At 35.7% G+C, this 25,696-nt stretch overlaps 6 protein-coding genes and 1 long non-coding RNA gene across 13 annotated transcripts; 3 read left to right on the top strand and 4 right to left on the bottom strand.

The window, feature by feature from the left end:
- The first annotated feature begins 271 nt into the window (after positions 1-271).
- Positions 272-3,271, top strand: LOC110813770 (NEDD8-conjugating enzyme Ubc12). The gene is made up of 6 exons (XM_022041029.2): positions 272-428; positions 1,261-1,373; positions 1,935-2,043; positions 2,395-2,473; positions 2,579-2,695; positions 2,773-3,271. Exons 2-6 carry the CDS (start codon positions 1,265-1,267, stop codon positions 2,908-2,910), a joined length of 552 nt encoding a protein of 183 aa, XP_021896721.1. The 5' UTR covers positions 272-428; positions 1,261-1,264; the 3' UTR covers positions 2,911-3,271.
- Positions 3,272-3,608: 337 nt separating this feature from the next.
- LOC110813769 (putative NAD(P)H dehydrogenase (quinone) FQR1-like 1) lies at positions 3,609-6,287 on the bottom strand. Its single transcript, XM_022041028.2, has 2 exons — positions 5,422-6,287; positions 3,609-4,131 (listed from the first exon to the last, which is right to left on the bottom strand). Exons 1-2 carry the CDS (start codon positions 5,973-5,975, stop codon positions 3,873-3,875), a joined length of 813 nt encoding a protein of 270 aa, XP_021896720.1. The 5' UTR covers positions 5,976-6,287; the 3' UTR covers positions 3,609-3,872.
- Positions 6,288-6,967: 680 nt separating this feature from the next.
- LOC110824400 (deSI-like protein At4g17486) lies at positions 6,968-11,662 on the bottom strand. 3 transcript variants are annotated; one of them, XM_088223244.1, is made up of 5 exons: positions 11,381-11,657; positions 11,198-11,217; positions 9,280-9,540; positions 7,956-8,243; positions 6,968-7,528 (listed from the first exon to the last, which is right to left on the bottom strand). In XM_088223244.1, exons 3-5 carry the CDS (start codon positions 9,494-9,496, stop codon positions 7,284-7,286), a joined length of 750 nt encoding a protein of 249 aa, XP_088079370.1. In that variant the 5' UTR covers positions 9,497-9,540; positions 11,198-11,217; positions 11,381-11,657; the 3' UTR covers positions 6,968-7,283. The 3 variants fall into 3 exon arrangements, with proteins under 3 accessions (XP_088079370.1, XP_088079369.1, XP_088079371.1); XM_088223243.1 differs by lacking the exon at positions 11,198-11,217 and having other exon boundaries at positions 11,381-11,655; XM_088223245.1 differs by lacking the exon at positions 11,198-11,217 and having other exon boundaries at positions 7,389-7,528; positions 7,982-8,243; positions 11,381-11,662.
- Positions 11,663-12,471: 809 nt separating this feature from the next.
- On the top strand, positions 12,472-16,990 carry LOC148253159 (uncharacterized). 3 transcript variants are annotated; one of them, XR_015812868.1, is made up of 3 exons: positions 12,472-12,563; positions 12,884-14,568; positions 15,098-16,990. It is a non-coding gene; the product is annotated as an uncharacterized LOC148253159 (long non-coding RNA). The 3 variants fall into 3 exon arrangements; XR_015812867.1 differs by having other exon boundaries at positions 15,095-16,990; XR_015812866.1 differs by having other exon boundaries at positions 12,884-16,990.
- LOC110813672 (arabinosyltransferase RRA3-like) lies at positions 15,107-16,740 on the bottom strand. Its single transcript, XM_022040904.2, has 2 exons — positions 16,555-16,740; positions 15,107-16,269 (listed from the first exon to the last, which is right to left on the bottom strand). The coding sequence occupies exons 1-2, from the start codon at positions 16,738-16,740 to the stop codon at positions 15,151-15,153; spliced, it is 1,305 nt and encodes a 434-aa protein (XP_021896596.1). The 3' UTR covers positions 15,107-15,150.
- Positions 16,991-17,185: 195 nt separating the features above from the next.
- On the bottom strand, positions 17,186-21,472 carry LOC110813721 (HVA22-like protein k). Of its 2 annotated transcripts, none has more exons than XM_022040963.2 (8): positions 21,321-21,472; positions 20,523-20,581; positions 20,300-20,397; positions 19,860-19,911; positions 18,961-19,024; positions 18,621-18,716; positions 18,219-18,291; positions 17,186-17,719 (listed from the first exon to the last, which is right to left on the bottom strand). In XM_022040963.2, the coding sequence occupies exons 1-8, from the start codon at positions 21,336-21,338 to the stop codon at positions 17,610-17,612; spliced, it is 570 nt and encodes a 189-aa protein (XP_021896655.1). In that variant the 5' UTR covers positions 21,339-21,472; the 3' UTR covers positions 17,186-17,609. The 2 variants fall into 2 exon arrangements, with proteins under 2 accessions (XP_021896655.1, XP_088062583.1); XM_088206457.1 differs by lacking the exon at positions 21,321-21,472 and adding an exon at positions 20,961-21,144.
- A 116-nt stretch (positions 21,473-21,588) lies between these two features.
- On the top strand, positions 21,589-25,565 carry LOC110813720 (pfkB-like carbohydrate kinase family protein). 2 transcript variants are annotated; one of them, XM_022040962.2, is made up of 8 exons: positions 21,589-21,816; positions 22,150-22,252; positions 22,784-22,831; positions 23,460-23,557; positions 23,672-23,786; positions 23,912-23,994; positions 24,454-25,000; positions 25,140-25,565. In XM_022040962.2, the coding sequence occupies exons 1-8, from the start codon at positions 21,667-21,669 to the stop codon at positions 25,196-25,198; spliced, it is 1,203 nt and encodes a 400-aa protein (XP_021896654.1). In that variant the 5' UTR covers positions 21,589-21,666; the 3' UTR covers positions 25,199-25,565. The 2 variants fall into 2 exon arrangements, with proteins under 2 accessions (XP_021896654.1, XP_088062581.1); XM_088206455.1 differs by having other exon boundaries at positions 21,603-21,811.
- The last annotated feature ends 131 nt before the right edge of the window (positions 25,566-25,696 follow it).

The raw sequence follows: 25,696 nt of genomic DNA, 5'->3' as shown, positions 1-25,696 counted from the left end.
GTGATTTAGATTTGTTTACGGGAAAATTCAAGCTGACGTCAGCAATTCTGGATTTACCACTGCGCAAGATGTCAAATCTACTGAACGCTGTCTTTCCGTACGCTCTTGTCACGTACACGTTACAGAGGAACGCACACAAGCATTCAGCCGTCCGATGCGATCAACTGCTACGAGTGCACACGTGGCGCAATTCCATTAGATGATGGAGAGACATAAATAAGCTGTGAAGCAGGTGATCGAGAACAGTTTATTGTCAAATATTGGCCTGTTGTGAATGGATGACGATAATTGACACTGAAACAAGAGACTGAAGAGAGAGAAAGGGGACCTAAAAAAAGTCTCATTTATATAAACAGCTCACGCATTTTCAGATTCCGTCTCACCTCTCTCTCTCTCTCCAAAAAGCCCGTTTGCTTCTCTATTAGCAGGTAAGCGATCCAGATAAGATTCGTGCGTGAATATATATGTAGATGTTTCATTTGAGATATGCACTTGGGTGGCTGTTGATCGGCAAGTACTGTTTGGGAATTGTGGTCGCTTATTGATTGGTTTTTTTTTTTTTTTGTAAATATGATTAAGGTCCATTTTTCTCTTTCGGGTTTAATTTTTCAAATTTTTATGGTCTAATTTGAAGCTTCAAGATGTTTACTTTGTGGGAATTTGTTCTTTGATTGAAAGCTAAAGGAAAGTTTTGATCTTTTGAAGGGAGTAGGATTGATTCCTTATGATGGATTTGAACTTGAATCACTAGGATTCATGCCTTTGTTCTCCCCGGGGAGGAGGACTATGATTGTGTATGATTGGGGATTTTGGATTATGAAGTACCGAATCTTGTTAGCTTTGGATGACTAGTTGGTCTTCTGTTTCTTGGATCATCAGATAATCTGTATTGGTTTAATGGGTTCAAAGAGAAAGCAAAGTTATTAAGTTGCATATACACGCATATATCGGAGGGAGGTTAGTCTTATGTATTGCCTTTTCTCTACTATGTAGAGAAGTATGTTGGAAACCTTGTTATGGTCGTGTAATGGTCAACTAACCTTCAATGGTGAAAGGTGATTGAATGACATGCATTTTAATCTGTCTGAGCTTAATAATTTAATAAAGTATATTTATGTCTTGCATGTGTAATGGCTCAAGAGAGAATGTTTGTTGGAGTCCCATTTATAGCATTTCTTTGGCATGTTATGATACTGAATGGACAAAGGAGAGGTATTTCTTATTAGTACATCTGATACCCGGATTTTCAATTGTTTGTAGGAAAATGATTAAGCTCTTTAAGGTAAAGGAAAAGCAGAGGGAAATTGCAGAAAGTGCTAACGGGAAGATTCCTGTCAAGAAGCAAAGTGCAGGAGAACTGCGTCTTCATAAAGGTTAGATGTGGGCTTGTTTCTTCTAATGATTATTATTTTTATATGAAGTCTCTACCTGGAAGTTCCAAAGCATTAAATATTTTCTTCGGTGCCTTTGAACCACTGTTGGATTAATAGCTGACTCGCTCTGTGGTTTGGTCTTACTAGCTTGGCCATATTTGTCATGTTCATTTTCTCAATTTTCATGTGATGTTCCTTCAACCACGAAGAAGCTAGCAATTCCTGTTCAACTATGATTGGCTGTATGGCCTTAACTTTTGTCATTTCACAACAGGGAGTATCATGTCTGGTTGTAGTTGTTTGCTACAATATAAGTTTTTTGACATCTGACAAAAGATTTTGCTGATATAACTTACCAAGTTTTCCCCAACAAAAAGCAAGCATAGCAAAAAGACTCTTGATACTTTCTCAATTATTTCATGGAAGCATTAAGCATGAATTTGCTCTCACCCTTCTCCCCCTCTTTTTTATTTGCCATCCTTGTATTAGAAAGACTCATATGAATGCAGCAAAGAAAAGGAATGGCTATTCTAATTTTGTTCTGGAAACATCTTCTTGTAGATATCAGTGAACTGAATCTACCAAAAACTTGTAACATATTGTTTCCAAATGGCAAGGATGACTTGATGAACTTTGAGGTTACCATTAGGCCTGATGAAGGATATTATCAGTAAGTAATCTCCTTCTTAATCCTTCGTGCCTCATTGCACCAATTAAGTGTCAAACTGTGATAAATACATGCTTTCATCTTAGCAAAATCGTTAAATGAGTAAAAGACATATATCAAAAGTATATCTGTCCCACATCCTTCCCACTACCCAGCTAAATACCCACTCTACTTCAACATTACATTTACTTCCTTGAGTACATTTCTTTAAGGTTGGTGCTTTAAGTTTTATCCTTTATTCATTTAATCTTCTCATATTAGTGAAGCATCTTTATCATTATTTAGTTTATCATATCCTATACATTCTTTAATGTCGCACATTAGTTTGAACTTGTGTTCTTTTTTCTGTTGCAGAGGTGGTATGTTTGTGTTTTCTTTCAATGTTTCCCCTGTATACCCCCACGAGGCTCCAAAAGTCAAGTGCAAGACGAAGGTGAATTAGAAATCCTGTTTGCCAGAGTTGGTGCTTTTTCACTTTATCAATAATATTGTTTGGTACATATAATAAGATGGCACTAATAGTACATTAATTTGGCAGGTGTACCACCCTAATATCGATTTGGAAGGAAATGTCTGCCTGAACATTTTGAGAGAAGATTGGAAGCCTGTTCTGAATATAAACACGATCATTTATGGACTTTTTCATCTTTTCACTGTAAGAAATTTCTCTGACCGTAGTTTTTCCAACTTGGCTGTTAGAGTTTTATTTATACTTCCTACTTGTGCATGCAGCAACCAAATTATGAGGATCCTCTCAACCACGATGCAGCTGCAGTTTTAAGAGATAATCCAAAACTTTTTGAATCCAACGTGAGAAGGGCAATGGCTGGTGGATATGTTGGACAGACATTCTTCCCGAGATGCGTGTAGCTTCTGATCATGTTAAAAATGCACAAATTGGCTTGAAGGTCAAAGAGCTGTATATTTGATTGCATGGATTCTTTCTTTTCTTGAGTTTCATTGGTACTAAACAAAATACTTGAGAATCATGCAACGGATCACAGAAGATGCTTGTATGCTGCTGTAACTTTGTGAAATGTTTGTGATAATGGAGGGCGGAACTCGTTAGCTTTACTTGCTTTTATTCTGATGTGAACCAATGGAGAGGTGCTGGAGTGAGAACTTAGTGATGTATTTATTTTTTCTATCTTTATTGGCATAAAAGCGTGCCTTTTAACTTTTGATGCCAAAGAAGGATGTGCCTATCTTGCAAGTTATATACTTTTTCCAACTCTCCCCTTTCTGGTCTTACTGTGAGTGAAATTACAGTGCAACTGTTGGTAGAATTTCTGTCTACATCAAATATTACTGTAATCTAAGAGCTTGAAATGTGGAGGAACCATGTCTTGGAAGCACAATAATATCTCTGATAAGAGAGTTAGATCAGCTTACTCTTCTGCAAGATAAGTGTTTTCCCATGTGCTGATTAAGTTCTCTTTATTTTTCTCAAATTTTCAAATTATCCAAGAATGATGAGTTCAGATTTAATCTCAAAACATCTGCTGCACCAAATGACACAGATTGTGACCATCGGAAGAACATAAAGATCAATAATTGTAGGCAGGAAGAAAAGAACACAGACTGTACTTTTATTAATATCATCAAGCCAAAGAATCTGAAGACATACACAAATAAGAATATCCCACTCTGATATGAAGCCAGAATCAACAAAATCAAAATAGTAACAGGTATACAAAGCTTTAAAACCAAAGAATAATAAGCTAAAGAGGGTAGGCTCTCAAGTTATCAAAAATCTATTGACAAGTGATATGGGAAATACTATCAGAACTAAATGAGGAAAATATATAGTATGAACAAAGAATCATGGGACATTAGTGCTGGCTCAGAAGATCCAATCCCTTATAACCAATCCCAAATCTTTTCACCGTTGCAGCCATGTATTTACCTTGATGCTCTGCAAGAGCCAGCTCTGTTTCACTTGGTTCCCTAGTGCCATCCCCAGAAAAGATTCCTGCACCATATGGAGACCCCCCTCTGATGGAGTCCATTTTAAACATCCCAGCTCCAAAAGTGTAACCAATGGGAACATAAAGCATTCCATGGTGGGCTAACTGAGTGATTGCCGTCCAACTGCATATAAATGCAGCAAATTAGTTCAAGAAAAATCACCAGTATAAAGCACATACAATCATTATTCTAACCTACGTTTACTTATAAACAAACCTATATTGTCAAGGTTTAAGGATCAGCCATTGAGTAAAAGCTTTACTCTAGAAAATCACCATCTTAAGGTTCTGACAATTGACAAATTCTTGACTGTTTATGCAACTAAAAACTAGATGGAAAACAGAAAACTAGTAGTGCGAATCTTCTCATGTATATCAGGAGGCAGATGATCCTTAGAAAGGACAAGTATCATCTCAGCGATGCCAAAGTTTTTCAAGCTGTCATTTGACAAAATAGCAATACTTGGAGTCTTGAAAAATCAGTATGGTTTCCATAGTACCCGATTTTCATGTCTCTCCACTGTACTTCGATTGCTAAAGCACTCACTTTAATCACCTGTAGACACAGGTTCAAGGGGGCACCATATCTGAACACACCAAATGTTTTTGCCAGCTACAAACTATGACTCTGATCTTGAGATGAGGTACTGGATGAGATGACTGTAGAGCTATCATGAAGTGAAAATTTCTAAAGTTGTGTTTGGATATCAAGGTCTCGGAAGTGTCAAGGAATAATTCAAGAAAGAGGAAAACGAATTACCATCTGCAGAATGAAGTTGTACTTTCCATTCCCATATGAACCTTAATAAGGAACAAACACATGTTAGTCTTGTGTAATTAACCTCAAAGATGATGGAACTGCAGATCTACACCTAATGATCACTGATCTTAGCCAGTCAATCTGATTGGTAATGCAAATAATTCGAGGCAGAAAGCCAGCCATGTTACCATATTCCTGTACAGATGAGGACTGACACTGGATATTGGCAAGATATCTTCCCATAAGAATTATACACCAGCTTATATAGACTGTGCTCTCAAGGTTTCTTCTGCTTAAAGACAAATTCCATTTCCATTTTTTGAAATCATTGACCCCCTAGTTCTACCAAACATACCAAAAACAGCAAAACAAAACATTTCTTCGAGACACCGCAGAATATGATCATCTTTAGCCAAATCATACCAGAAAACCCATATGATCCATGGATGAGCACAAAATAGGGTTGAGCTAAGGTTGTATTTGGAACAAAAAAACAATTTTTACAAAATTGGTTTGTATATTATGCAAATTTCTACCATTTGAATGAGCTTTTCACTTTCCCTTACTCAACAACTTGTGAATTTCCAAATGAATTTCAGAATTTTATCTGTTCCAGACAGCCTAAACGACAGAAGTTTAAAGGATTAAACTCACGCAGTTGTCTCCTGCCCACCGCCCTGGGTCCCTGTACTGACGAAGAAGCCAGCAGGCACGCCTGCAAGCCGCTGTCCCTCCCATAGGCCCCCAGTAGAATCGAAAAACGCCTTCATCTGAGCAGCCATGGACCCAAACCTTGTGGGGAATCCAAACAACAGCCCATCAGCCTGAACCAATTCGTCAACCGATATCACTGCCACCTCATCGCTCTTCTGCGGTACCCTCATCTGGTCCAAAACATCTTTTGGCAGAGTTTCTGGCACGCGGAATAGAACCCCTTCAACTCCATCAATGGAATCCACGCCCTTCTTCATCCTTCTTGCCAGCAACTCCACATGCCCATACATTGAGTAGAAAATTATGAAGATTTTCAGTTTCTTGATCGATTGTTGCTCCTGAATTTCATTTTTCTGAACTGGGTTTCTTCTTATGTCTTCTGGTCCTGATAGGGTAGTAATAGGAACATAACTTCCTGGGACTGGAAGATCTCGATCCGAGGCTTCTGTTGGGAACCTTTTCTTGCTTGGGACACACCCACCTCCTTTTCCCATCAACACTCAACGTGGTTAGGAGCTGAATCTGCTACGAATCCGCGAATGTAGGAGGACTTATGGAAAAGGCGGTTGAATTCTCTGTGCTATTCTACTTGGGAAGAGTATTATACAGCCAAAAGTCCAAAAGAATAATCTGTAATAGAAACGGAGAAAGGAGAAGAAAGATGATGAAAATGGAGACTGGAGTTCTTGGAGTTGACTTGGCTTTTTGAGCTGTTTTCCTCCCTGAAATGGCCGAGGGAGAGTATTGGCTGGCATGTACGGCTATGAAGATGCATGTCCATCTGCATTAAAAACAAAATTCGTTCTTTAATATTCTAAACGCAGCGTTTCGCCATTTTTGAGATACTATTATTTTTGTTTACTGCTGCAAGCGACGACCATGAGTCATGACAGACTGGGAAACACAGTCTCTGCTTGTCCAGCACGTTTTGTCCTTTTGACTGGTGACTGCAGTAAAGTAAATATTCAGATGTCTGTGGAAAAGAATGCTGGTCCTTGAAGTTTGACCCAAAAGGTATTTAATATTATTACCCAAGAAAAAAAGTTCACTGCTTTTACTGTAAAATTCACAGTAACTATAAACAACTTCATTATAAATAATATTTACTGTTCCAAGAAATAACTTTTTTATAGTAAAGAAGAAATTTATATTTCTAGTGTTGGCTGCAATGCCATTTGAGCAATTGCTGCAGCTCTTGAAGAGATTCCAGCAATGTTGCAAATGGTATAATTTCTTTCTCAATTTTTTAGAAAATAAATCCTCAAAATATACACAATCGTATAAAATAAAAAAATATAAAATTTAATGTAACTAAATAAATATGACTACGTTCGAAAATAAGATCGAAAAAATTGAATTTTTTTTAAAATAATCTCAAAAATACGACATGATATTCGGAGGATCAAATCACACTAACACTTTTCTACCAAACAAAGAGTTAATTCTTGAACAAAGAAAAAGAAAACAATCAAAACAAAGAGGAGGATATAAAACATGACTCTGGAATTGAATTGAAGGTGGAGGTACAGAGTAGCTAGCATCTGTTAACAGGACTATGGAAACAATTGGGAAATCTATGTTGTTCGTGAAGCATGAGTACATGATCCTGCAAATCAACATCTACCATCAGAATACAACCTACAAAGACAATCGGCAAACTTCACAAGCACAGAGGCTAGCGAAAACGCAAAACAAACACGTATCATACAGCCCTTTTTTCAAATACAAGAAACTACACGCATGCACAGCCTCCCTTGTTCAAATTTTGAGACGGAATGTGATTCCTAAGAACTATAGTTTTCTCATCCTTGCTTCACGGAACCATTCTTGGATCTCTTCAACTCCCATGGAGGTAGGCAGCCCTTATAGTGAGAGTGTAGAAACAATGAAGACATTGATACTTCCCTCTGAGGCATTGAGATTGATGACAAGCAACTGAAGGTAGTTCTTAGTCTCTTTTTTTCATTATTACGTGTTTGGAAACTTGGATCATGTCGAACTGTGGACGTTTTAAGAGACTCAGGGAGTATACAGTTGCAAAGTGAACCTACAAGCATGGCGTAAATGGATAAGAAAAACCTTCAAATGACAAAGATAATATTCTTTGAAACAAACACAAGGCAGAAGCAAAATAAACAGGAGCATACTAATGCTCCTGAGATGACTGACTGAAGATGCAAGCAGACGATGAAATTGAAGTTCTAATTAGGCAACCATTTTATAGGAAGCTTAGGTTCGAGTTATATCATAATATGATATGAGAACTTGATGCCTTATGAACCACAAAATGTGTATCCTGCAAAAGCTGGAGTTCCATGTAGAGATGTAGCATGAGGTATGGAGAAGTTCTGTATAATCTATCCATTTACAGTCACTCCCCTGATTCGAGAAGCGTTTGCAAAGTATCCAATATATTCAGCCAAAATACTCATGCTCATGAAAGAAAATTTTGCGTGAAAAAATGTGTCAAGCACCTATTCTGGCAAGCCGATTTACCCACTTTGGTATTTGGTTCCCAGTCAGCTTATAGCATATATCCTCACAGAAATGGTTGCAATTCTTGACAATCAAATGATAAGTGTCCCCGTTGTAGCTTGCAGATTGCTGCTCCATGAATTCTCTGACCTGGATAGGATCCAAACATGTTGTCCCCATGAATATTGACTTCCGAAATCTGAACCCAGGGCATTGTCGTGGTTCAACCTCAAAGACGCCACTTGCTGAGAAGTCATGTGCTCCAAAGGCATATTCTACACCATGAACTGTAAGCGGGCACAGTGGACAATCAGAAACCATTGGCAACATCCTGAAAATATTGTATCATTTAGGAAGAAAGTAGAGATTGGAAATATATACTCATTCTCCATGTCCGTTGGTATGCTTTATGTTGGCAATATATAAAATCACATTCCACATGCACACACAAATACCAAACAATTGTTGAATTCAACTGGACCAGGAATCTTTCCTGAACAGAAAAGCATATGCATTCTGAATAAGGGAATGACTTAGGTGCAGGATTAGAAATTCATGCTACATATACATTATTATGACTTTATGTTGGCAACATGCTAATTCACATTTCACATGCACACCCAACTACCGAAGAATTCTTCAATTCAACCGAACACTGGGGATAGAAAAGCATCTGCATTGTGAATAGGGACAATAAAAAAATAACCTACAAATGCAGGATTGCAAATTTTTATTTTCTCTGGCTCATGTGGGTGTGTATTTATGCATTAGATGAAACCAAGAATTTTTCCTCGAGGGATGGACCTAGCCATGGCAAGGAAAGGGTAGCATGTACAGTTCGTGCAAGCTGTTCAGACAAAAAAAATTGAAGGAAAATGAGATACAAATTCTCTTGCCAAATATTAGGATTTCAGTGAACCATGCCAATTTTTTATCAGATCTAACTTGAAGAAAATTAAAATGGATTTAAGTTTATTATCTTATGCATTGCGTATTAGATTTTTCAAGTAGAAGACACTAGAAAATCAATGAAGACTGAATGGCAATATCATTCCGATACCATGTCATGACTTGGCAATGACATTGCCCACAAAATGCATATCTCTTTAGAAAGGAGGGCTAGAAATAGTAAAGCTAAAATTCCTTCAGTCAATACATGCTTTAGGAATAGACATTGATAGGGACAACATAACTTTCAGTTGAAATTCAATAGAAACCTCAAATGCATTATAGTTTTAGATGGAAGAAGAACACTCTATTACAAGGTATGTCGTTAAAAAAGGTTTTGGAACGAAAACAATAGAATATGGGAAGGAAGCCAACCTTCCACCCCAGTATGAAATATGCCCAGCCCTGCCCAATAGACATAGCCATTAATGGGTGTCAAGTCATAAACATTTAGGTAAACAGGAGTATTTCCTGGACTAGAGCCTGCCAATTTCACTTTCGGGAACATGCAAAAACGAGTGGCAGAACTTCCTCTAAAACGAATTGGCACAATAGAGTGCCAGCCATTCTTTGCTCTTGGTTCCATGTTCATCCCTGAAGCCAGGTTACCAGGGTCAGTCAATCCCTAGTTGTAACCTGCAGGTATGAAAACACAATATCAACATTCCATTAGGGGAAAAATAGAGGACAAGAAGTTATAGTAAAATTTCGTCTCACAACAGAATATTTAAAGCAGGAACCCACTGATCCATCAGTTCTATGGTTCCAATTTACATGAGCAATGTTGGAGTCTATTATTCACTGAAGAAGATCTTCAATAAAATATTGTTTACTGAAGACTGAACTTTAAAACAAAAAAGTAGCAGTTGAAGTTCTTCATCTAATAAAAATTTTGAACAACCTCAAATCAGTTCAGTTATATAGAATAAATGTGAATAAACAAACTGTTCACAAAATTTCTACTCCCTTACCTCTCAGTCATTCATCAAAAGTATAGAAACTTTTGAGTTCTAATGGACATGAACCTAGAATTGAATCCAAACGTATCAAAGTACTAAGTAAAGGAACTTCTCATTTTTCTATAGAAAGGTCTAGTCATAACTGCCAAAGACAGTAGGGGCAAATATTTATTAGTGGGGTTCAATCCCTGTTTCCAACATCCAAAAATAAAAGGTTTCCAAATAACCATTTTATTCTTTCTATTCTAGTCGGGGAATCCACTCTTTACAAACCATGTTGATCACTCTAGTCAACAAAAAGAAGCATACGTGAGATCGAGATGTAATTCATAATAAAAAGATTGATCAGAAGAAACATAAATTAATTGTATCTGTAATAAAACACACTCACCTTTAAAGTCCTATAAACATCTTCTTAATTAATTAGATGTCTTCCAGATCATCATTTATCTAAGAATTCCTTTTCAATTATATTTTGTCTGTAACAAAAGAAATTGCCAATGATATTCTTAACCTCTTAGAATAAATGTATATTTTTTTTATTTACAAGTAAGTGCGTATTTAAGTCCATATAGGCCTTCTGAGATCCACACCGCTGAACTGAATTTCTCATCATGTTGGATCACAACCTATTCGGACTTGATCACTTGCTACAATAAATTTTTACTTTCCCTCCCTCCATCCTTTACAAAATTTTGGAATGATCTAAATTGATAAGCGGAAATTCAGTCACATGAAGTGGAAACCAAATGCAGCAAACTCTAAGTCCTTCCACAAAGGGCAACTTCAATAGCATCATCCGAATACATACTATCCTAAGAAAATGATCTGGATTTAGAGAAACTCCAATCTACAACTGGGTGTACACGGAAAATAGCAAGTTCAAGTTTTTATTAACATCTGCAGACATCAAGGAAAAAGAAAATAATCAAGGTTACTTCATTTCTGGGACGTAAATGAAACACATCCATCATTCGGTTCTTAGTCCCAGAATATGGATTGAACCCGGGAGCCATGTTCTCATAGAGATCCATAATCCTGTCCAACCCAGATCTTACTTCAAGCTCAACTCTGGCATTCGTGTAAGACCAACTTAAGATTAGAATCTCATTTCTGGAGTTCATGAAGTTTCAAGTCTGTAGAACAGAGAAAGTACAAGAATGTATTCTCCGTCCAGTCAAAAATCAAGAAGATTACTGGCATTCTGGTAACGAACTATCTACATTCACACAGGAAAAAGAAATAAACAAAAAAAAAAACAAATATTTCAACGAACCTTGCCTTGTCAGATTTAGAAAATAAAAAGTATACAACAGTTGACAGACCAATCTTACCTATAATTAGAACATAATAACTGACAAAGAGCCAAAAGCAGCCGCCAACCACAAGAAATGAAGAAATTAAGCTAAGCACATGAGAGGTTAAAAAAAAAAAAAAAAACTGCAAATCAAAAAGAAATTTATGAAGATAAAGCAAAACCCAGAAAAGAAACCTGAGAATCCTAAGAACCCATTTACCTTTTTTGAGAGAAGAATCATGACCCACATGACAGTGTGAAGGGATAAATGCTTATTAACCGAGATGCAGGGCAGCCATTGGAAGAGCTCGAATACGGAGGAGAAAACCTGAGCGCGGAGTGAAAATCTGGAGCTTATTGGTTTCTTGTTTATGTTAATAACAATAGAAAATAAAAGCTGTTGCTTGGAGTGCAGAAACTGGCGACTGGTGTCCTGTTTTGCGGAGTTCAATTAAGAGAGAGAGACGATGAAATTACAAAAAATTACAAACAAAAATTTAATTTAATTTTGTTTCTTTTTTAAAATAAAGACGAAAGATTAGATGTGCTTTTTGTGAGCAGTCACTTTGACTGACTTTTCTTGGAGTATTTTGTGGGATTTCATATTTATATTTATATAAAAATACCCACTAATTATTTATTTAATTTACACTTATCAATCAACATATATACATACATGTAAGTAAAGTTGAAAAAGGGTAATTTCTCAATTTTTTAAAATAATTTTTAAATATAATAATAAAATAAATTAAACATTTAAATCATGCATTATATAAATTATAAATATAAAAAAATTTTAAAACTCTCAACAATATAAATAAAAATTTACTCTTTAATTAATCATAAATTATATATGTATATATAATTTGCTAGGTGATCTAATTCCATATCGATTAAATACAAAAGGCAAATGTATACACGTGACCAAAAATATTAATTATATATTTATTGACACCCACTATAGATTTTTTTATAAAAAAATTTAATTAAATTTATTAATTATATGAAAATAATTATTTCAATTAATTATTAAAATACATTGACTTATATGTGATAAATATTTTAAATTTATCGTAATACCAAAATGTATAAATAAATACACCTCGGACTATACGTGATAAATATTTAAAGTTTATTTTTGTATTAAAAATTCATAAATAAATACCTTTTTTAGAAAATTATTGAATTTTTTTACTCTAAAAATATTATTTTGGATAATAAAAAAGTATATAATAAATAATATTATATTAAATAAAACGCGAGCAGCCCGCAATATATATATATATATAAAGCTTTTCTGTCATCTCCTACCCGCCCCACCTCGCCTTCTCTGCTCTTTCGATTTTCCATTTCGCGCCATCGACTCAGGTGTCTCCCTCCGCATATATACGTAGATATTCCTCGTACGTATATGTATGTGTATATATATGTGGTTTGTGTGCATACGCTCTGTATATTTGTAAATATATATGTGTTTGGTCTCCATTATAAATGAACTCGAAGTTTCGCCTGTTGTATACCTTCCTTCCTGGTTAAGTTGCTTCAATGTCTTCCATACTCTTATTGAGACTTAAGTTTTGTCTACCTAACAATTCGTTTACCAGAATCGACGGGTTTTATTATTATTTTTAATTCAAATTTTCTGCCGGAGATCTGCATGTTTTCTCATTGTTATCTTATAAGCTCGTTGGTTAATTTTCCCCTATCAATCAAATCTTTGCAGGAAAGTTATGAAAATATGAATTTAGGAGATTTGGAAGCGTATATTTCAGGTTTGTTTTCAAGTTGGTTATTCAAGTATGTAGAACCGTACCCAGTGGCTTGCGAGATATGCAATCCCTTTTTCCTGGGATTCGAGATCAGTAGAAGAGTTTGCATAGTATGATAATGCTGACGGTTTAGACATAGATGAGGAGTTTAAGATGCTGAAATGGATGAGTAAGATGACAATAACAATTTACTGGAAAAAGTGGTCGGTATACTTGTGTAATAAGCTGAACACGTTATTCAAGTTTTAGGAACCTGAAATTATTTCAGACTTGAGAATTTTTGTTTGAAGTCACTATGTCTGACCTCAGTTTTAGACTTGACAATATTGATAACCTCATTAGAACTGTTCGTTTTTATTCAAAACTAAGTTAGATCCTTCTGTCTAGCTCAAGTAGTGCCAGCTCTAACAACAAATGCCACTGCTCTTGATTTTTATTCTTTTTATTTCTCTTCATACTGTTCAACATTAAACAAGAAATCAGAATCAAGGAGGCACATTTAATTTGCATGCTAGGGAACAAAATAGGGAAAGAGGAAATTAAGGCAGCCTCTGCACCTCCTAACCAAACACTGGTTAAGGAAGTCATGAGACCTGCTAAATCTAGTAAAAAACAATCAGTTGTTTTGACTCAGGTACTTTCTCCCTTAAACCTTCTTAAATCCATGTCATATCTGCCCATGCTGCAGGCATGTTTCTTTTAATTTTTGAAACACGCTTATTTACATAAACATATTGATAATGACCATCCTGTTTTTATTAGGAACAGTAACCAATTATACATGCTCAGCTAGATTGGCTAGCCTCTGCGCATGTCACAACCTGTTTAACAGATGATAACCTGATTGCTAACAGATATGTTACTTGAGTAGGATGTATTGATTTTGTAATTGGCACCAAATTGAGTTGTGAAATAATTTTCTTCTTTATGGGCAAACCAAGTAATTGGCTTTGAATTTGAAAGCTCCTTAAGTCTTAAGACAATGAACTCTAAGCAATATCGTACTTCTCTTCAACATTTGACTTTAGATCAGCAGTGGGGAATCCAAAAATCAATCATCTTTCTTTATGTCTGTTGTCTCATTTTGTGTGCGCTCTTGTAGTAAGCTTAGAGCTGTGAACATTTCATTACAACCCTTTTTCCTTTTTTTTTGTAGTCCATATGTACTGGTCTGTTTGTGGAAAAGCACTTTAATATTTTAAAACAATTTCAGTGTTTTTGTATAATTCATCTTTTTTGTATGATTAGGTTACCACATGGATGATTCTGAAGAAAGAAAAAATGGCTTCAGATAAGAGGGACTTAGAGCTTAGAGAAGTACTCTTAAGGAAACTCATAAAGTTTCAGGTTTTTAGGTGATAAATCAGGCAAAATTAGAAGTGGATATGATGATGGTTATGGTTCTTCCCACAGGAATGTTTTCTCTTTCTTTTTCCTCCTTTCTTTCTGGATGTGAGGTGGATGCTGTGTCTGGGCTATCTAGATGGTATCATTTACTTGTTTCGAAAAAATATTTTTGCACAATGCTGGAAATGAAACCCAGGGCTCATCAGATAAAAACAATGTTACCGCAAAGACTGTGATTTGATGGCACATCACTCTTGTATGAGCTAGAAAGCTTGCTCTTGCTAACTTGAAGGTAACTTCGGTCCACATCAACAAGTATATGTGAGTAACATTGAGTGTCAAATTGGTGAAATCAATAGCCAATTTTTCTTATTTTGACATTGATTTAACTAAAATGAGTCGGAATAACCGAATATTGTTTTTATCTCTTTTATACACATAATGGAGATTTGATCAAATTTGGGATATACCCTTCTAAAAGAGGCTAACTTCTACAATGAGCTCTTGGCTGTTGTATGATACTATAAAGCAATTGTTCTTAGAGTGTTGATTAGTGTTCGGCCAAGTGGTATGCCTTATGAGATTAAGTTTTAAGTTCATATTTGGAGCAGATGAACTAAAAAGAAGTGTTAACTTATTTGCAAGTATCCACATTTTTATTCACATTCTAGAAATAGCATATAGATTCCGCACTTTCTTTCGGTGGATATAATTTGTTCATGAACAGCTGTAGATTGATCTAGAAAAATTTGTGATGCTTTTTTTTTGTTGGATATATACATGTTCTTTCTGACACTTTGTAACCCTTTTGAAACTAGAAGCTAGCCAGAGAAACTCAGAGGATATATAATTGATTATCAAGCAGAAACTTTCCCTACCAGTCTGAACCATCAGGGAAAGGTTTCAATGCATCTTGTTTGCCATTGACATAGAACTCCACAATTGCTTTCATCCTAGGGAGCTGGTCAGGATGGTAATTTACATAAACAATTACCGGCTTGATCCTGCGAATTAGGTTGGCATCTTTCCTCACAAATTTGAACAGGACCTTGCTGTTCATAAACAAATAGAAATCCATACTTCTCCTGGATGCATGAAGTCCATGATAGTAAGGATTTGAAGGGAAAAACAGTTCCTCATTGAAAATTTCTTGATCCCATGTTTTCTCCCTAGAAACCCGGTCAGCAACATGAACTAGAAGCTCGATTGCAGGGATTGTTGGTCTGATGTAGAAGAAACCTGAGTTATAAACCCATATCCTCATTGAATGAGCATATCTTGCCCAACCCATTGCAGGGTCATCAAAGACATCATCAAACCCGTAAGCAGTCCTATTACTATGACCGTCGCTCAAAGCCTCCACATCTGAATCTCTATAGAGGTGATCAAATGGGTTCTGCAAATACACGACTGCAACATCTGAGACGAGTATACAGTAACCCAGTTGCAAGAACTCTGTCAGGATTTGGAATTTCAATCTCGAAACATCATGAGCACCTCCCGTCCTTGCAACGGTATCAATGTCTTTATCCAGGTCTGTCTCGTAAACAGGAACACTCTTTGATTGGCAAAAGCTAGTAATCTCGGAATCCAGAGCAACAACCAAATAATTTGGTATGTCAACTCTTTTGATGCTGGTGAACCAAACTTCTAACATTTCTTTCATGTTGGAATTTGCCAGTGCAACTATGAGCTCTCCTTGGACAGCAATTTTCCGTAATGTTTTTGCTAATCTTGGGTTCACAGATTCATCAGGTGAAGTAGGATTTATTCTTAGGCTTTTGGCAGAGCCAAAAGGTCCAGCTTTGTGCTGTTCCCTCGACAGTATTTGTTTCTGTGCAATGTCTTTCAGCTGTTCAGCCAATGTTAGCTTTGCAGAGAGCTCCTTGACTTGCCTTTTCAATACGGCATTTCTCTCAGATGCCATCACAAGCTGTGCTTTCACTTTTAAGGCACTGGGTCGCACCGATGTCTCACATTTAGTCGGTACAATCTAGAAGGCAAAACATACATAAACTCACATTTATGTGTGTGTGTGTATATATATTCGAAGATAAGAGAAAGCTTCCACGCAGGAATGTAAACTAAACTTAAAATTGTGCATGCATGTCAAGTATTACGATATAGGTGAAAACATCATGTCTGTGAGGCCTTACAGGTTCTATACTCCTATCATATAAACACACACAATCGCACATATTAGTTTTCAGAATAGGTAATGCATGTATTGTCGACACTGCGAACATCAAGGAAAATCAGTGAAAGTTAGGAAACATACGAGATTGGATACAGCAGATCTGCGGTAATGAAGTCTGGGTGAATTGAGAGAGAGTGGCGACAGGATTCCTCGAGGAAAAATGAAGGCGAAGAAGCAGCCAAACGAGATCCCTATTGCTATTGCTATTGAGATCCTCGATGGCCTTGACAGTGAGCTGCTTCTGATTTTCTCTCGACGACAATTCATGGCCGCTTCTCTTTCCTTCAATTTCTCTTAATTTAGGACGTATAATTTCGGTCCAATAGTCTGCCTTCAAAATCAACGGAGTTCTTTCCTTTTCTTTTTTTTTTTACTTTTAGATGTGTACGTACAGAAATATACTTAGACGTAACATTATATGTATATGTAGTATATGTAGGTTATCTGTAATTACACAGGTTTTTGTTGTTAACTTGTTGACGAAAGAAATGTGGATCACAGAGAAAAGGTGGCAGCATGTGTTGGTCGGATTTTGTTTTTAATTTTAGTTTTTCATCCAAAAGAATAAAAATTTTGGTTCTCCTTTTCCCCTACTTGCTCAAAAGGGAATAGATATAGACACTACGAAAATTTGTATATACACTGTTATCATATAATGATTACAGCCGAACCAGTAGGGTTCAAATATAATTCTAACGGGTAGTAATTCATATGCTACAAAATATTAAATAATTATAATACAAAAATTACATAGTTTATTATAAAATATTATTAAGTAGTTACACAACGTTACATGATAGTTTAAGATCTTGTGTCTCCGGATGCACCATGGAGAATAGAACTCAGTTGAAGAGCAAATGCAAATGGATATTTATATCTAGGGTTCTTTACATCTAATCTTATACTTTCCATTCATAATTAACAAAAAAAAGCTTCCCCGTTCATGAACCGATCTAAATTAACAGCCGAGTATGCCAGCTTCACCAGAAAGATCTTACTTACATCTCCATCCAGTACTCCCCAGCTAGAGAAAACTCTGCTATACCTCCAGCAAAGTATTCTGTGCGTGGCTAGTGAAACAAGAGAGAGAATTTTGAGACAAAAAATTGACAGAGTATGCTCGTTAGAAGAAATAATCAGTCTTCCCGGTCTGATGATGAATCTAGTAATCGTCTTGAATTGCCTTGGAAGGAACTAGTCGAGTGTCTCGGTTCCTGATGAGTATTACCCTGAACCATTTGGTATGCTGAACCCAGAAGTGAATGAGGAAGCAAGGAAAGATGAGAAGAAGAAGAAGTAATAGAAGTATCATCCCAAAAACATATTGAAAGAAATTGTGCTTTTACTCTCTTAGACTCTTGCAGACATTTTTATGAATTTTTGAAGGCAGCGGTTTGTCTAATATACCGTACAAGTTATTATAATACTGCCTGCTAACAATGTTTCATAGCTTAAAAACTTGGTTCTTGACAAGAATGTGTACTGAATCAGGAAACAAAAAAAATTCTAACTACTAGATTCTGGCACAAATTGTGAATATTTTGAACAGAACACATTATCAGTCCAGTACTTCATGCACTAAACAAGGCACAATGGAGTGACATCTTTTGTACTCTTTTCATATCATACAGTACATTATCAATGGTTATACAATATGCTACCAAAATGCATAATGTGATAGTGAAAAGAAAATGTAATATTGTTACGTAGTATCTTAATGCCAATTCATCAACAAAATTCCATACCTGATGTGAAGATTTTCAGAACAATATTTCTCATGAACCGGATTTCTTCTTGGTGGGCATTAATGAATTTATTCTGCAAAGTAATCTGTCAGATTTCTTTCACACAAAAGGGATGTTAAAAATCATTACAACCTTCATTAGACCAGGTCTTAATAGGAAATGCGGTAACTAAAATGCGTCAATGCATTAGTCGGTTTTAAATGGTACCCATTTTAATAGGTAATTATCTTTGAGAGGAAGTGGGAAGATGCAGGAAGAGGTTCATGGTATGGCAAGCTCACAGTCTTCATCCCTTGTCAATGAATTAAAGATTTCAGCCAACCAGCAGGTAACCCTAACAGTTCATTTCTAACACGGTAATTTTCTTCCATGATTATATATCTAATAATATAAAATTCTCACCATTTGACCATATATAAGCTCCACAATATGATCCAATCTAGCTTGATGCCGCAAGAGGAAAGGGCGGAGATGGCTCATGTACAACTGTCTTGCTCCCTGTTAAACAGTCGAGGAGTTCAACTTAGAGTAGTTAAACAAAGCTTCAAAATGTGAAGATGTCCCGGTTGTTTTCCTTTTTTGCCACATGGCTAGGTACCAGAGTAATGTCATTTTAACGTTTAGGAGAAAGAGAATGAGAAGCGCTCATTTCCTGAGAACTATAAATATCTTAAATGCAGCAATTCATGACAGGTATAGAAAATAATGTCATCTGAGAAAAAGCAGCAATAGTAAAGCTTACTTCAGAAGATGGAAGCTGCAGCCAAACTAGAAAAGCAAATTTCACATAGTAGTAGAGAGGAAACCTGGCGAAGTAACAAAGGGAAAATGAAGGTTTTCAGTTAGCAATATGAATAACAAAACGATATGGTGCTAAAACTTTGAAAAATAGTTGAATCGCATTTCAAGAAATATTCGATCCATAAATTCACTCGTCCTTTTGCTAGCCCTAGGGAGAATTTGTAAGACTGGAACCCCCACCCTAGAGAAGAGGGGACGATATAATCAACTGTACTAGGTGAGTTCGTTACAGGAAACTAATTTTAGAAAATGAATAAAGTCATCTAATGTTAACCAGAAACAAGATATCTTCGTAATAATGCAACTGATTTCAGAAGAAAACACAGTCCACCTACAAAAATATTTCTCTGACAGATTCAGAAATTACAAAAATCAAAGAACAGACACTCCCTCAGGTCATAATTTTCAGATGGAAAGGGACCTTCAAGTTCACTAGGTTCGGTTATGACTTTCACCATAGTGCAGGTTAAAACAAGAAATTTCTTTATTTTCAAGGATTCTGATCCCATGTGTCGTCAGAGAGCATCTAAATTTTCCCCACATATGGATAAAACAAAATTAGGTATTTGTTGCTACTACTACTGGGGCTACAGGCTATCAGCATCTTTGAAACTGATCTCTACTTGCTTATCATGCTTCCCAGAAGCAATGGAAGACAATAAAACAAAGTTAAAACAGGATGTTTGGAAAACGTAGTTTATCATGTCCAAGAAATTACAATAAAAACTTGGGACTTCCAACAACCACATAATTGAGAAGTTAAATGGACATCATTTCCAAACTTTATAATGGAAATAGAAACATAAAAGAAATCAGATGTATAAGGAGGAAAAAATGTACCATGAGAGGATTTTGTCTGCAAACACTTCTACAACACTGAAGGATCCATAAACTGCAAGTAGTAAAAACGTAGATTGCAGTCAATGGCAAATTAACTAATGCTGCTAAAATCATTAAAATAGTGAATCTTTTTACGGTTGGAAATATATTTACCTTTCACTTTCGTAATTACTATTCTAACTGTGAGTTTTATATTAGGATATATATGTACAAATTTTAAAAGCTAAATATATATAATTGATAAAAAAAAATAAAATGCTTACATTTTACATGTATATAAGTGAGCCACGATGTCATGTTAGCTAGTTATAGACAAATAGACAAATCCTAAACTAATTAGCCAAAAACAACAACCTTTATACATCTGCCTTTGTTATTTGAGGAAAATGGTCTAAAAGGTGTATGAATACATATGGAAAGGTGCCAAAAGCAACACTCACCTGCCCAATACACAAGCCACTTTCGTTGTTGGTCTTGGTCGTTCTTCTCGATAGCTTTAAATGTTGAATAGGCAGGTAAGGTGGTTCCCAAAGAACAGCTGCATAAAACGGATATAGAGAAGCAGCCACGGACTATTATTTCAACATTGGTACACGTTCATCTGTTTTCAATCAATCTATATTGTTTAGAAAAGAATTGAAATCATAAAATTAGGCGTCGCACCATGCAGTCCGGATAACAATATTGGAGCCAAGTGGACAAAAGAGCACTCGCAAGCCAACCTGCATCAATTAAAGATGATTATCATCTAGCATATGCATGAAAGATCAAAGGTCAATGCCACCAATCCTAACATGCATATGCAAATTCTATTCCTTGAAATGTTTTACGAGCAAAGCAATTATCATATTGAAGTGTAAATCATAGAAATATGTACGAAATGCGTGCTCTCAGCAAGATGGTTCAGAACAGTCCAACAATGCAAGCAAACAGCCAAAAAATCGCAAATAATAGAAAAAAAATTTAGGTTACATGTATACCTACACGTATAAATATTGCTTATTATATTAACAGGGAAATCATCTCAAGAATAATAAGATGTTGAAACAGTTAACAATCATACTGAAATATGAATCCCTTCTAAATTAAGAAATTACATACGATCACTTTAGCAGTCATCTTCTTGCATTGCTATAGCCAAAACGCTTGCATGGCTAAAAACCAGTTTACAACTCCCTCTATTTCCATGAGAAATTTCCAAGGGCAAAGTTTTAGAAAGATTCCAAATTAGCAAACTCTTAGTATTTTCTACGCTGTATTTGTAACTCCCCCAAAAAGCATAATCATCCAATAATTATAAAATTTCCTCAAATAATTCCGAAGCAAACTTGCAGTGAAGATGGAAGAGATTAAAATCCTAACTGGATTAAAGTAAACAAAGGAAGACAACGAAGAGTATAAGTGGATAAATTGAAAAGAACGAGAAGTAGTTAATGAAATCAGAGTGTGTATTTCACTAACCTCACTAGGAAGAGCCATTGACACAACGATTCTTCAATTAGAGTTTTAACAGAAAAGGGTTTGAATTTGATTTTGAAGGAAGGAAATTAAACTGTTTGAACTCGACCTGCAAAGTTCCGTACAAATTACCACGACAATGACAAAAAAACTGAGAACCTAAACAAGCTCAGAGTATTTCAGGCCCAAAATCAACAAAGACGATGTAAGGCCCAATGTTTAACCCATCTGGCCTGGTCTCCTATTTGATGGGCTCTGCAAAAAGAACAGCACATAAGAGGAGACACAGAACAGCGGAGCAGGAGTCTATCGGGGTTACTGCTGCTGACTGCTGTTGCTTGAACTGAGAATGTGTGGAAAGAGAGGAAAAACAGAAAGCAGTGTCGAGAGGCAAACGAGGGATGAAGGCGAAGAAGCTGTGATCATAGGGGGAATGGTGTTGGATATTCATGGAACTCCTTCAGGCCCTGCGAATCCCAGAACCACAACCCCAGGCAAGGTTATATCTCTTCCTACCATTTCTCTTATCTACGATATCGATTAATTTTACTGGTTTTTTAGTTATTCACGCATGTATAGATAATCCAGTGAGAATTTATTTTCGTTTACCCGTTTGGAATTGATTAATGAGTCCTTTTGCTGCAATTATTTTCGCCTATGGTGAAAATCAAGCCAAAATCCATATGACGAATCATCGAATTCATTTGAATTTTATTGGAATGTGGTAGCAGTTGATTGCAAAATTTCATTAGTTTCTAATGGTGGAAATGTGAAAAAAGATAAATAAAAGTACATTGTTTTAGAAAATCTCACGTTGGGGGAATTTTTTCAGGTGGATTACGTGCTAGGAGGTGTAGCTAGAAATGTTGCTGAGTGTATGTCAAAGCTTGGAACCAGGCCTTTCATGATTAGTGCTGTGGGAGTTGACATGGCGGGTATTCTTTCTCTCTTCATTATTTTCTTACTTTCCCTTTCGCTGAATATCCTGGATGATTTATGGCTTTCACAGAAGCAAAATAAAACTAGATTGATACTTACTTCCTGCTTAGTTCAATTCTTATTCAGTTCAAATCATAACTTTTTCTTTATTATTAAACTATTTTTTTTTGTAGAATTAGATCATCATTTTCATGTTTCAATCAGTTCCAGTCATGCCTTGAATTATTTACATAGATCTGTAATTAATACTTGGTTTGATTCAGATATTGAAATTATTATTGATTATATATATATATATATATACACCGAGGACATTTTAGTAGTTAATTGAAGAAATTGAATCACGGGGTTGTTTGTTGGGTGTTACACGGGGGCTGTTGGGTGTTAATGGGCATTATTGTACAAAAGTCTGTCATCCATTGATGAATTTATCCCTACTCAGTGTATCATTCGATGTTATTCAATGATCATTGCATATGTCATAGCTGATATAGGTTCTTCCTGAACTGATATATTTCTCTTACTAGGGAATTTGTTGTTGGAGCATTGGAAATCTATCAAGTTATCCACCAGAGGTCAGCCATGTCAACTTCATATACTTTAATTATTTATCACGGTACACACTGCTATGTGCACTAAACTGAATTGTTTTTGTTGCTATCTTTGTAAAAACATCACCAATATTTTCCGACTCTTAAGATGCAAAACTGTAAAGCCTAATAGTTTCTAGATGGTCAGGATGAATAACCTACTTGCTTTGATTTGTTATCTTTTTAGTGGAAGACATAGGATCCTAGTGTTACATATCTCAGTTTGACATCAATTTTAGATGTAAAGCAATGATTGATTGCTTGAAAATTTCTCATCCAGTACTTTTTGGGGACATGTACTAAATTGAGAGGTGGTTTTGGTTGTAAAATGAATTTATGGTTTTAATAAATTGGGAAGTTTACACTTTTGATAAACTTGAATTGCATATAGAGTTATTCTTCACAACATCGTACTTATTGTATCCCTAATGATCCAGAGAACTTAATGAACGTAGTTCAAATGACAAAAGCACTGTGAGGGAAACATTTCAAGTTTCCTCATTTCAATCCTTATCTGCAACTTAATAAATTTCCATAAAAATTTTCAGTAGGAATTCTTCATTTGGTGGTGAACTTGTTGGTTTATTATTGGGCAATATTAGTTTTGAAGCAGGCATTCGGAGGCAGAAAGATATCAGTACTGCTGTCGCGTGCAATATAATTGACATCAATGGAGAAGTTGCAGCTGGTGTTGCAAGCGTGGAGTCAATAGTAAGTATCTGCCAATTAAATTGTTCTCATATACAGTAGCATATTGCCGAAATATTTAAACTTACATATAGTGGCTTCAGGACTTTAAGTGGCTTTTTGATGAGCTTGAAACAGGAAAGATTTCTAACTCCAGAGTGGATCCTGCAATTCAAGTACAATATATCTTCTGCTCCAGTATTGATGGTTGATGCAAACCTCAACCCTCTTGCCTTAGAGGCTTCTTGCAGATGTATGTTTAGCTTCTCCTTTAGATTCTATTAGCTAATTGGATTTCAAATTCATGCTTGTAGTGTAATGTGTTTTTGTTGTATTCAACCATGTACTCATTTTGCTTTCTCTCTGTTTTTCCTGCAGTGGCTGCAGAATCTAATGTTCCAGTTTGGTTTGAGCCTGTGTCATTTGCAAAATCTAGAAGAATTGCTCCAATAAGAGAGTATGTAAGTGCTTCATTTCTACACATGTAATTTTGGAGCCAAATGCTTCTGGAGAGTAAACATGGTTAGTTGTTTGGGGGCTCTCACTGTCTCTAGAGTTTGTGGGTCCCATTTAGGGAAAGCCAGAGAGTAAATTTACAAATAATACTCACATCATGAATTCTGTAGTAAAGTCTTTTCCCCTTATGAGTTAGCATTTAGCAATTTTAATATCTAACTCCCTTTTGAAGCATGATAAAAGAATATTTTGGAACTTACAATCAACCCTGCTATTTGTTGGAGAGCTTGACTGGAGTAGACTTGATGTGTGATTTTAATTATCTTCTGGGTCTTTTATCCTGCTCGAATCTTATTTACTTAATTGATTGAGAAAGACCATCCTAATCTTAGATGTTGAGTTTTTTTTTTTCCTTATTTAGAAAGAATTTACACAGAAGAATGTGATACATAGATGTTTTACAGGTAACTTTTGCTTCCCCTAATGAAGATGAGCTCATAGCAATGGCAAATGCTTTGTCCTCAAGGGAGGTATTTCATCGAATAAAAAACGAAGCTGCTGGAAATAAATACTCGGTAGATTATTTATTCCAAATGTTAAAACCAGCAATCTGTGTCCTTCTGGAGAAGGGCATCAAAGTAGTTATTGTGACTCTTGGTCCTGATGGAGTATTCTTTTGCACAAAAGGAGAATCTAGTTTCCTGAAGGCTGGGCTGGGGAAAACCAAACATCATATTCATGGTTCACAGCTTCATAAACTTGTGGCATCAACCTGTCCTTTAAAGTGCTTCCCGGGAAGTTCTCATTTTTTTGCTGTGCATCTTCCTTCATTGCCTGCATCAGTAGTCAGGCTTACAGGAGCTGGTGATTGCTTGGTTGGGGGAATGCTTGCTTCTCTATGCAATGGCTTAGATGCTCTGCAAAGTTTAGCAGTTGGTGTTGCAGCAGCCAAAGCTGCAGTAGAAGCAGAGACCAACGTGCCTTCTGTATTTGATTTGGCTTCTATTGCAGGTATGTATTTGTACGCAGTTCTTATGATTAACATACATAATTACACACACACAAATATGTATATGTATATATACAGAGATCCATTAAACTTTATATGTTCAGTTCTAATGATCAATCTTGTTGGTTTTCTTTTATGCAGACGATGCACGATCTATATACTCTGCTGCCAAAATTGTGTCTTGCCAGTCCATGCTCTAACTTGAACTGCAGATTACTCGAACTGGCCAAGTGTTGTAGGTTGATGGAAACTTTGAAGTCTAATTTTGAGAACACTGGCAGCAGTTGCAGCATGAGAAATATGTTTTAAAAGCTGAGGAAGAAAGGGGTGGGAGAAGAGAAAACAAGAGTTACTTGATTCTCGCAACAAAAGCATTACGATGACATTTATTACCATACGTATACATAATTTACTTCGAAAATTATGTATCGCGTCTCGTTTTATGTTCTAAACATAGTTTTAATAGTTTCTTTTACCATATCAAATTTCATATGAAGATATTTATTTAAAAAATTGACTGCTTATCGTAAATATATAATTTAGAATATACAGTATATTTAATTATTAGTTTTTTCTTTAATACTATGTTTGAATAAAAATTAGTATCATTATAAAAAATTAATAAATTAAAAAAATAAGTTATTATAATATCTAAATTTTTTAAAAAAAAATTATGTGATATCTATTTAATATATTTA

This window comes from Carica papaya, chromosome 6 (assembly GCF_054855325.1).
Source record: "Carica papaya isolate Zhongbai chromosome 6, ASM5485532v1, whole genome shotgun sequence".
NCBI lineage: Eukaryota > Viridiplantae > Streptophyta > Magnoliopsida > Brassicales > Caricaceae > Carica > Carica papaya.
Note: the sequence above shows the minus strand (reverse complement) of the source record. Positions and strands in the feature narration are given on the sequence as shown.

Coding starts and splice junctions, on each gene's coding strand:
- LOC110813770 (XM_022041029.2), top strand. CDS start 1,265: ATGATTAAGCTCTTTAAGGTAAAGGAAAAGCAGAGGGAAATTGCAGAA. Junction 1,374..1,934: donor AGAACTGCGTCTTCATAAAG/GTTAGATGTGGG, acceptor ATCTTCTTGTAG/ATATCAGTGAACTGAATCTA. Junction 2,474..2,578: donor AAGTCAAGTGCAAGACGAAG/GTGAATTAGAAA, acceptor TTAATTTGGCAG/GTGTACCACCCTAATATCGA.
- LOC110813769 (XM_022041028.2), bottom strand. CDS start 5,975: ATGGGAAAAGGAGGTGGGTGTGTCCCAAGCAAGAAAAGGTTCCCAACA. Junction 4,132..5,421: donor GGTGGGCAGGAGACAACTGC/GTGAGTTTAATC, acceptor ATTTATATGCAG/TTGGACGGCAATCACTCAGT.
- LOC110824400 (XM_088223244.1), bottom strand. CDS start 9,496: ATGAACATGGAACCAAGAGCAAAGAATGGCTGGCACTCTATTGTGCCA. Junction 8,244..9,279: donor ATTTCATACTGGGGTGGAAG/GTTGGCTTCCTT, acceptor GCCCGCTTACAG/TTCATGGTGTAGAATATGCC. Junction 7,529..7,955: donor AAATCGGCTTGCCAGAATAG/GTGCTTGACACA, acceptor CCATGCTTGTAG/GTTCACTTTGCAACTGTATA.
- LOC110813672 (XM_022040904.2), bottom strand. CDS start 16,740: ATGAATTGTCGTCGAGAGAAAATCAGAAGCAGCTCACTGTCAAGGCCA. Junction 16,270..16,554: donor GATCTGCTGTATCCAATCTC/GTATGTTTCCTA, acceptor TTTGCCTTCTAG/ATTGTACCGACTAAATGTGA.
- LOC110813721 (XM_022040963.2), bottom strand. Junction 19,912..20,299: donor GTGGCTTGTGTATTGGGCAG/GTGAGTGTTGCT, acceptor TACTACTTGCAG/TTTATGGATCCTTCAGTGTT. Junction 18,292..18,620: donor AGCTTATATATGGTCAAATG/GTGAGAATTTTA, acceptor ATTACTTTGCAG/AATAAATTCATTAATGCCCA.
- LOC110813720 (XM_022040962.2), top strand. CDS start 21,667: ATGTGTGGAAAGAGAGGAAAAACAGAAAGCAGTGTCGAGAGGCAAACG. Junction 22,253..22,783: donor TGTGGGAGTTGACATGGCGG/GTATTCTTTCTC, acceptor TTCTCTTACTAG/GGAATTTGTTGTTGGAGCAT. Junction 25,001..25,139: donor TGATTTGGCTTCTATTGCAG/GTATGTATTTGT, acceptor TCTTTTATGCAG/ACGATGCACGATCTATATAC.